Raw genomic sequence first — 10,460 nt, 5'->3', positions numbered from 1 at the left:
AGCTGCCCCCGTTGCCGGGCCCCCAACACCCGGGTCCGGCAGAAGATCAACAGCTACCCACCCCTGCCACCTCTGTGGCAAGACAGGGCATTGGATGCCTCAATGCCAGATGCGATTAGATTATTTGGAGTATAGAAGGAAGCGGGAAAAGGAGGAGAGTAAGGGCACAAAAAACTAGGCCTGGAGCGCAGCCCCTCCCTGCGCGAAGACAAAAATGCGGCAGGCCACTTAACAACAAGCGGGGAGGGAGGAGACGAGAGAGAGCTGCCGTACACACTGCCGGATTTGTCTTACTTAGTACCAGACTTGACACATACCTGTGGTATTCAGCCTACACCTGCGCTTAACACCATGTCCTCTGTTTCTCCCTACAGGCTGCAGCTAACTAGGGACTTTTATCTCCCTAGTAGTGACATCCAGCTGGTGTCTGTCGACCTGCAACACCCAGGTCGCTGGAGGAAACTTGGACGTTGCAGGTGGACAGTCGTCGGGGACACAAAGCACACACCGCAAGACATTCACATCGTCCCTGGTCTGGTAACTACCGACCGGGACCGTTTCGCGGTAGGGCTGTACTGTGTCCGACCCCCACTCTTCCTCCTTAAGGGACAGATCATTGCCCAGGCTATTCCGGTTCCAGATAAAGATCATTGGAAGAACTCCGTGGAGAGGACATCGCCTCCAGCAGTAGCCTGGGCACAGCTGGTGGGGAGGGAGAAGCCCTGCCTGACTTGTCAGCTGTCGTTGGGAGGGGACAGAAAGATCGTGAGGGGTCTTTTGGACACAGGTGCGGATGTGACGATCATTCCCTCTCAGGAGTGGCCGTCACATTGGGACTTGCAAAGCGCTGCAGGCACAATCTCAGGTGTTGGGGGCCTTCAATTGGCCAATCAATCTAAGAGCATTGTGCAAATTAAGGGGCCCGACGGGCAATTGGCTTCTATACGCCCGTTCGTTTTAGATTACACCGAGCCTCTCTGGGGAAGAGACCTACTAGCCCAGTGGGGAGCCAGAATTGACCTCCCAAAGGCTCCCCAGGTTTTTCGGGCAGTGGCCACTGAGGAGCGCCAGACCTGGAAGCTGAATTGGCTGTCAGATAAACCAGTACAGGTCTTGCAGTGGCCACTCAACAAGCAAAAATTAAAAGCGCTCAATGAGCTCGTTCAGGAGCAGTTACTGAAAGGCCACCTGGTGGAGACAATGTCACCTTGGAACTCCCCAGTGTTTGTCATTAAGAAGCCTAATAAGGACAAGTGGCGGCTCCTGACCGACCTCCGCCAAATTAACGAACAAATAATGGACATGGGTCCTCTTCAGCCAGGGATGCCCTCCCCAGCAATGCTCCCCCAAAACTGGAATTTGGCAGTTATAGATATAAAAGATTGTTTTTTCCAGATTCCCCTGCACCCAGACGATGCCCTGCGCTTTGCATTCACGGTTCCATCCATCAACCGTGAGTCCCCAGCCAAGCGCTATCATTGGCGAATGCTTCCGCAAGGCCTAAAGAACAGCCCTGTGATCTGCCAATGGTATGTCGCTTCGCTGCTGTCACCCATACGTACAACCCTCGGGGATGCCGTCATCATCCACCATTACATGGACGACATCCTCGTGTGTGCACCCGACCACAGTCTGATTGCTCATGCGCTTGACCTGACAACCAATGCGTTGGTTGCTGCAGGGTTCGAGCTCCAGCAGGACAAAATTCAGCGGATGCCACCTTGGAAATACCTGGGCCTCGAAATCACAAAGCGGACCATTGTTCCGCAGAAATTGGCTATTAGGACGAAAGTCCAGACCCTAGCGGATGTCCATCAGCTATGTGGGTCTTTAAATTGGGTGAGACCCTGGCTAGGCATTTCAACTGAGGACCTAGCCCCCCTTTTCAATTTGTTGAAAGGGGGAGAGGGGCTGAGTTCCCCTAGGGCCCTCACCCCAGAGGCAGGGGTGGCCTTGGAGAAGATACAGAAAGTTATTTCGGCCAGGCAGGCCCACCGTTACCATCCGGGCCTGCCCTTCAATTTTATTATACTGGGAAAATTGCCACACCTCCATGGCATGATACACCAGTGGGACACCAGTGTAAGGGACCAGGGGCTGGGTGATCCCCTCTTAATTATAGAGTGGGTGTTCCTCAGCCACCATCGGTCCAAAAGAATGACACGGCCACAGGAGTTGGTAGCCGAACTGATCCTCAAAGCAAGATCGAGGATCAGGGAGCTGGCGGGGTGTGATTTCGCATGCATACATATCCCAATTAAATTAGAATCAGGACAACTCAAATTAAAGGCCTTTGAAGAACTGCTGCAAACTAATGAATATCTTCAGTTTGCACTCGACAGCTACACCGGGCGCATCGCAGTAGATCGGCCGGCCCACAAATTATTCAATTCAGAGTTTAAATTATCGCTGAAAAAGGTTCAGAGCAGGAAGCCGCTGGATGCCTTGACAGTTTTCACCGACGCGTCTGGAGCATCCCACAAGTCAGTGATGACTTGGAAGGATCCTCAGACTCAGCAGTGGGAGACTGATGTTGTTGTTGTGGAGGGCTCTCCACAAGTTGCTGAGTTGGACGCAGTCGTCAGGGCATTCCAGAGGTTCCCTGGGCCTTTTAATTTGGTTACAGATTCTGCGTATGTCGCAGGTGTAGTGTCTCGAGCTGAGTCTGCGGTTCTTCAAGAGGTCACCAACAAAAGATTATTTGAGTTGCTTAACAGGCTCGTCAAGCTAGTCTCCCACCGCGAGCACCCTTTTTATGTTATGCATGTGAGATCACATACTGATCTGCCCGGGTTTATTGCGGAAGGCAACCGTCGTGCCGACTCTCTGGCCGCGGCTGCTGTTACGCAGGCCCCTCTCCCAGACGTGTTCGGCCAGGCTAAGATCAGTCACCAACTTTTCCATCAGAATGCGCCTGGCCTGGTCCGGCAATTCAATCTGACGCAGGATCAGGCCAAGGCGATAGTGGCCACATGTCCCCAATGCCAACAAGATCAGATGCCTACTGTGGCCTCGGGGGCCAATCCCCGAGGTTTGGCGAGCTGTGAAGTGTGGCAGATGGACGTGACGCATATCCCATCTTTTGGTCGATTGTGTTACGTCCACGTCTCTGTTGATACCTTCTCTGGGGCTATCTATGCTTCTGCCCACACAGGTGAAAAGGCAGCTGATGTCCAGAAGCATCTGCTTCAGGCATTCGCTGTCTTGGGCATCCCTAGGGCCCTAAAAACAGATAACGGCCCTGCGTATACCTCCAAGGAGCTGCGGAGCTTCCTGCAGCAATGGGGAATAGTCCATAAGACTGGCATCCCCTATTCCCCGACAGGCCAAGCCATGGTGGAGAGGGCCCACCAGAGCCTTAAGAAGATCTTATCCCGGCAACAACCGGCGATGAAGGTGGAGACCCCCCACGTCTGGCTGTCAAGGGCATTGTACACGCTTAACTTTCTAAATTGCTCTTTTGACAGCCAAAATCCTCCAGTGGTCCGGCATTTCGGCAGTCACCAGCAGCTGCAGCCTAAAGCCAGGCCACCGGTTCTTGTAAAAGATCCGGAGACCTGGCGGATGGAGGGCCCCTTTGACCTGGTGACCTGGGGGAGGGGATATGCCTGCGTGTCCACTCCCTCAGGCCCCAGGTGGATTCCATCTAAGTGGGTCAGGCCCTTCGTCCCGAAACAGAGGACCAAGAGGGAGGCAGTACCACAGGTCCGGCAAGCTTGTTGGCGTCGGCGGAGGAAACCACACCATCAATCTTTGTCTTTCTCTCCGGATCTCCCCCCAGTTACAGAAGAGCCCTCTCCTCCAGCTTCTCCTCCACCCCTTGACCTCCTATGTCACGTTTCCTTCCATTCGCCCCCTGCTCCAGCTCTTACCCCTCGTATGTTTTATTTAAATTGGTTGTTCGGGGAAGAACCATTTTTGTGAGTATGTTATGTCTAACTGTTACCTTTTTGCTTTTTAGTACATCTCCCCAATTTACTTTTGAATTTTGCTCCCCTGATCCGCGAGCTGGTCCTGAGAAAGTGACAGTGCCGGGTGTGAGCGCGTAACACCTCGGTCCCATGGAAAAAAGCGATCCCGCATCTGTAACCTCTCTTCGGAGGCAGTGAGAGCCGCTGATGGAGAGGGGCCCACCACTTCACCTGTCCGCCATCCATGGGCCGATGGACTTTGCAAAGCACTTGGCAAGACCAGCCACGGGTCCCTGCGTTTTAAGCTCATTATAGACTTTTCTGTTCATTTAATTTTATTTGTTAAGAAACGGGGAGATGTTGTAGTGTGTTTTTAAGTTTCTTGTTTTGTTCCCCCATTTTATGTATTATTCCCCCCCTGTTCTTTGTAAGACGGTTCTTCCCCCTCCAGCTTTCCCGCCACAGTGTCTTTGGCACTTATGTTACCACGGTTACCCCTGCCCCCGTTATTTGTCAATCTCCCAAGTTACATAACTGCTCCTCCCTTATCCCACCATATAAGTAAAGTTTTCCTCCTCCCTGGGCCCAGTCAATCACCCCCCACTCCTCCCTGCTTTCGAGAACATTCTTCTCTCTGGGGGTCGTAGTTGGCTGGCGTCCCAGGGCCCCTCCTTTGTTCTATGTTTATTGGATAAGTTCTTGTGTCAGTTTTCTTATGTACCTCCCCACATGTTCCCCTATTGGTTAGCTGGGCTTCCCCTCCCGTCTCCACCCCTTCCCTGTAAAACTTTGTCTCCCCCCGTGTTCGGGGCCATTTTGCTGTGGGTTTTCCACCTGTTGGTTTGCCCTGTGCTGCATGTGGGCTCTTCAATAAACCGACGTTTTACCCCCAGCAAGTGGTCGCCTCCTCTCTCGTCTCGTCCAGCGCGAACCCAAGTCCGCAATCCAGCCCAGCCCGAGGCCAGGACGCCAAGGGGGGCTGGCCTCAGATGCGCAGGGGCGTCAGCCGCTTTACCCTTTCAGCTAGCCGGACTTAGGGCCGTCAACGCCCTCGCGCAGATTGCTGCTTGAATATTGGCCAAGTCAAGCTTCTCATTTATAACAGGTGCAGGGCAGAGACACCGTAGCCCAGCCTGGGCTGCACAGGGCACAGGCATGTGCAGCAGCTGCAAGACAGCCCTGCCAGAGCCAACTTGGGCAGCACTTTGGCCATGGCTGCTGGGCCTAGGCCTGAGGCAGGAGGAGGAGACAAGTGACCCTTGCAGGCCTGGGGCCTCATTGCCTCCTTGTCCCTGCTCAGCAGCCTGGCAGGGGCCGCCCCATGCTCCTGCCCTTGCCATTGCACATCCCCACATGCCAGTGCCCATCCCGGCAAGAGCCCTGAGCAAGGAGGGAGGGACAGCATCTGCCTGGCCAGGGGCTGGGGCTCAGCCCTTGGCCCTTGGCATTCCTCAAACACATCCAGCTTTGCTCAGCACCAGAGACACCTTAGCCTTGTTTGTCCCCAGCTGTCATCATTGCCTCCAGTGTTCTGCTCTAACTGGAACCTGGGGACACATTCTCAGAGAGACTTATTAAACTTTTAGAAACTTTGGAGTTTCAATTTAACTTTCAATCCTTGAGAAGTTTTTTGAAAACTCTCTGAGGGACTGGATCTGATGTAAACAACACCAAATCCCTGAGGGGCTCATTAAAGTCATTCTGCTGTGTCTGTGCTGCTGAGCTTTAAAGGAACAGCTCTTCCCAGGGCCAGCTCCTCTCCCAGCCCAGCACGGCTGAGGGCTCTGCCTGCAGGCACTGAGGGACAGGAGCCAGGCAGAGACAGGCTAAAGGCAATTAGGATTGGGAAGACATTGAGCTGAGACTTCACTTGGGGAAAGATCTTCACAGCCCTGTGCATGGCAATGTCCCCTGTGCTCCTGGAGGGATCTCCTGAAGCCAGCACAACTCACAGCCTGGGGGATGTGTCAGGACGACTTCCCAGTTTCTCTGGGGCACAGGAACAGGAGGAGGAGGATGTGCTGCAGAGCGGGGCTGCCCTGGGCACCGTCAGAGGGACAGGGCAGGACGGCTCCTGCTGCCAGGGACGGCTGCAGGTGCTGAAGCTGGGGCTGCAGCCAGGGCTGCCCAGGGCTGTCCTGCAGAGCAGCTCCTGCAGCCCTCACGGCTCTTGGCCAGCCCAGGGCATGGGCTACCTGCCAGGGGCAGCTCTCAGCCTGCCTGGCAGCTCCCCATGGACGCTGCAGGGGAGAAGGTGGAGGTGGAAGGAGCCACCCCCATCAGGGCAGATTCCTCCTGCTCTGGAGATGGTGCTGCATGGCCAGGGCTGCTCTCAGCTTTCTCCTCAAGGGAAGAGAAAAGGGGCTGTCAGCTTTGTCTGTGTCACTGAGACTCCTGCACTGTCACCCTGGGCATCAGCAGATGGGCCTCAGATCACCCTCAGAAAGTGCCTTCTCAGCCTCCTCTCCCTACAGACAGCAGCAGCAGCTCCTTGGCTTGCAGCATCTCTGTTTGTCTGGCCTGCCCTTAAGGCCCTGCTGCCAGGGAGATGCCCCTGGGGAGTTCCCTGTGCTGGGAGGGGTCTGCAGGGCAGAGCTGAGTCCCCAGGGCTGGGCTGGGCTCTGGCAGCATTGGCAGGGACAAGGCTTGGATAGAGAGAAACAGCTCCCCCGTAGGCACAGCTCCAGGCTGCAGAGAGCCAGAAAAACCCTTGGTATCCCATCTTGTCCAGCTGCACAGGGAGAGGGTAAAGGGCTTAGAGAAATTTACTTTTAAACTGGAGTCTTTAAAAACTCGACTTAATTTTTCAAGCTTGATCACCCTGAACTACAGGTAGGTGGAATGTGCAAAGGGCACCTGTGTGGGGACCAGCAGGTCTGACTGCAGTGGGGCAGAGGGAGCCCTGTTTTCCCTGTGGCCTTCCACGGGGTTCAGGCTGAGAGCAGTGCTTAAGATGAATCAGTAACTCAGAAGCATAAACCCAAGATCAAGAATAAAATATTGACAGAAGCTTCCCCACAGGAAGAGAAATAGTTTTGAGGGAATTTCTAAAATAACCCCATAGGATTGTTTCCAAGAGCTTGGTCTCTGGTTGTCAATATCTTGTTTCAACAGTCCACCATGCCCAGAGTGAAGGAATGTCCAACAGCAGCTCCATCAGGCACTTCCTCCTGCTGGCATTGGCAGACACGCCACAGCTGCAGCTCCTGCACTTCTGCCTCTTGCTGGCCATCTCCCTGGCTGCCCTCCTGGGCAACGGCCTCATCATCAGCGCCGTAGCCTGTGGCCACCACCTGCACACGCCCATGTTCTTCTTCCTGCTCAGTCTGGCCCTCAGTGACCTGGGCTCCATCTGCACCACTGTCCCCAAAGCCATGCACAATTCCCTCTGGGACACCAGAGACATCTCCTACTCAGGATGTGCTGCTCAGCTATTTATGCTTGTCTTCTTGATTGGAACAGAGTTTTCTCTCCTGACCATCATGTGCTATGACCGTTATGTGTCCATCTGCAAACCCCTGCACTACGGGACCCTCCTGGGCAGCAGAGCTTGTGCCCACATGGCAGCAGCTGCCTGGGCCAGTGCCTTTCTCAATGCCCTGTTGCACACAGCCAATACGTTTTCCCTGCCCCTGTGCCATGGCAATGCCCTGGGCCAGTTCTTCTGTGAGGTGCCCCAGATCCTCAAGCTCTCCTGCTCACACTCACATTACCTCAGGGAACTTGGACTTATTGTGGTTAGTGCTTTTCTGTTGTTTGGCTGTTTTGTGTTCATTGTTTTCTCCTATGTGCAGATTTTGAGGGCTGTGCTGAGGATCCCCTCTGAGCAGGGACGGCACAAAGCCTTTTCCACCTGCCTCCCTCACCTGGCCGTGGTCTCCCTGTTCCTCAGCACTGGCTTTTTTGCCTACCTGAAGCCCCCCTCCATCTCTTCCCGATCCCTGGATCTGGCAGTGTCAGTTCTGTACTCAGTGGTGACTCCAGCCCTGAGCCCCCTAATCTACAGCCTGAGGAACCAGGAGCTCAAGGCTGCAGTCTGGACACTGATGACTGGATGGTTTCAGAAGCATTATATTGCTGGCCAGTTTCTGCAAATCACTTGTAAAAAAGTCATCTTTGATAGTTCTTTTTTTTTTTGGTTGAGGCATTTTTTTTACTTTTGTTTTAGTCTATTAATCTTGTCCACAAAATAATTGTTGATGCCACTTCTGATTTTTGGTTTCTCTCCATCATTGCTGTAGCCCTAGACAGTGTCAATAAGGAGCTGTGCTCTCAGTGGCTTTAAATGATCTCCCAGCAGTTTTCCTTGGAAATCCCTCTTTTCTTCCTTTCTCTGTACCTGCAGCAGCAATGTCTGGAGCAGAGCTGGGGGCAGGTAAGGGGCAGTACCGCAGCTCTGCTCCTGCTGGCCACACCATTCCTGATCCAGGCCAGGAGCCATTGGCCTTCTTGCCCACCTGGGCACACTGCTGGCTCATGTCCAGCCTGCTGTCCATCAGTGCCCCAGGTCCCTTTCTGGCTTGCTGCTGTCCAGCTGTTAGCGTTCAAAAACACATAAGCACGGAGCAATTATATGCGGTGCTTTTTATTAAGAGCTCTGGGAATCGGGGTATATTCAACCCAAATCTGACTCCGACCATACATCCGAAATGATCATGTTTTATACTCTATCGTTACATAACTTTCATGTTAATTATTAAACTTATATTGTTCTATTGTATACATAAATTTAGCCCCTCTCTGAATTTCCAACATAGTTTCTCACTATTCTTCTTATGGTTATATAATAATTACATTTAATTACTAAACAATCATCACATCTAACAATTATATAATTTATCATACTGCTTACGCAGGTGCAGTTGATCTGGGAAAGCACAAAGCCTAACATTTTAGATTCTATCTTTAACTTTTTCCAGGTTTCCACTATCACAGCCACTCTGTCCCCAGCCTGTAGCGCTGCAGGGGTTGTTGTGGCCAAAGTGCAGGACCCGGCACTTGGTCTTGTTCAACCTCATCTTGTTGGAGTTGGGCCCTGGATCCAGCCTGTCCAGGTCCCTCTGCAGAGCCCTCCTACCCTCCAGCAGATCCACACTCACACCCAGCTTGGTGTCATCTGCAAATTTGCTGATGCTGGACTCAGTCCCCTCATGCAGATCATCAGTGCAGATATTGAAATCCACACTGGCTGGCTCTGATCCCTCGGCGATCCTGTGGGTGCCCTGGGATGGCACTCAAGGTGATCTGTTCCATAACCTTGCCGGGCACTCAGGTCAGGCTGACAGGCCTGGAGTTGCCCAGCTCCTCCTTCCAGCCCTTCTTGGGGATGGGCTCACATTGGCACCCCAAGTCCTCTGGTACCTCCCTGCTGAGCCAGGACAGGTGGTAAATGATGGGTAACAATATCCCCCCAACAAGGAATGGAGGTTTCCTTACCCCTCCTTTTGCCATTAATGTATTTATAAAATCATTTTTATTAACCTTCACAGAAGTGGCCACGTTAAGTCCTAATTGAGCTTTCACCTCTCCAGTTTTCTTTCTGCATTACCTAGGAACATCCTCAAACATTTCTTGAGTTGCCTGCCTGTCCTGCATTTGGCTACATAATGATTTTGTCATTTAAGGGGTATAATTTAATTTGCTCCCTACCCAGCCAGACCACTCATTTTCCTTGGCATATCACTTTTGGGATGCTTCTGTTCCTTCAAAATTTCTTTCTTGAAAGGTGTCCATCCTTCCTGGACACGTTTGTTTTTAAGGGCTGCTATGTTTTTAAGGGCTGATTTTAAAAATCAGTACCTGAGGTCGTACTCCCCAAACCAGTCCTGAATAGGCCAAAGTCTGCTCTCTGTAACTCCAACGTACAAGATTCTTTGATGCCCCTCCTTTCTCAGAATGTTTAAAAAATCAATAAATTCATGGTCACTGTGCCCCAAACAGCGTCTGACAACCACATCTCCCACCAGCCCTTCTCTGTTTGTTACCAGCAAGAGACAGAGCTGTCCTTGGCAGTGGGAATTGCAGGAAACCTCCCCAAAGAGCACCTTGGAAGGTTCAGCCTGGTACTGAGAAGAAAGCAAAGTCCCTCGCAGGGCAGAATGTTGGTGCTGGAGGTGTGGCAGCGTGAGGCTGGGCCATGGCCGGGCTCTGTGTGCCAGGAGCCGGCAGCACTGGGTGCAGGGAGCCCAGAGAGGGCACAGCAACACTGGGTGAGAAATGCTGGGGCACAGCGAGATGGGCGAGTGCAGCCGGCCAGGGCAGAGGAGCAGCACGCCCAGGGGGCACAGCCTGCAGGACAGATGGCCAAGGGCTGGGCAGGGCTGGCAGGGCCACAGGCACCCAGGCCTTTGTGCCCTGGCCTTGGGCAGCGCCTCTGGAGGCCCCACAGGAGGAACTTTCCTGGCAGGGGCTGCACTTTGCTTCTCCCTCAGCCTCCCTGCAGAGGCTGGCAGAGGCTGCAGGTTGATGCCATTTGTCCTTGCTGCCCCTCACATCCCCCTGGCCCACCAAGAGCCCCGAGGCAGCCGTGAGGAACAGGCCCTGCTGGCC

General features: G+C 53.2%; 1 protein-coding gene across 1 annotated transcript; it reads left to right on the top strand.

Moving 5' to 3' along the window:
• Positions 1-7,429: 7,429 nt before the first annotated feature.
• Positions 7,430-8,158, top strand: LOC128949393 (olfactory receptor 14J1-like; the record flags this gene model as incomplete). The annotated part of the gene is made up of 2 exons (XM_054294255.1): positions 7,430-7,894; positions 8,153-8,158. Coding segments are annotated over 2 exons (471 nt in total), but the record flags the coding sequence as incomplete, so codon positions are not given.
• Positions 8,159-10,460: the final 2,302 nt, after the last annotated feature.

This window comes from Melozone crissalis, unplaced genomic scaffold (assembly GCF_028551555.1).
Source record: "Melozone crissalis strain CALT ecotype California unplaced genomic scaffold, PUWL_Pcris_2 ptg000231l_1, whole genome shotgun sequence".
In the NCBI taxonomy this organism is placed as follows: domain Eukaryota; kingdom Metazoa; phylum Chordata; class Aves; order Passeriformes; family Passerellidae; genus Melozone; species Melozone crissalis.
This window is presented reverse-complemented; position numbering and strand designations above follow the sequence as displayed.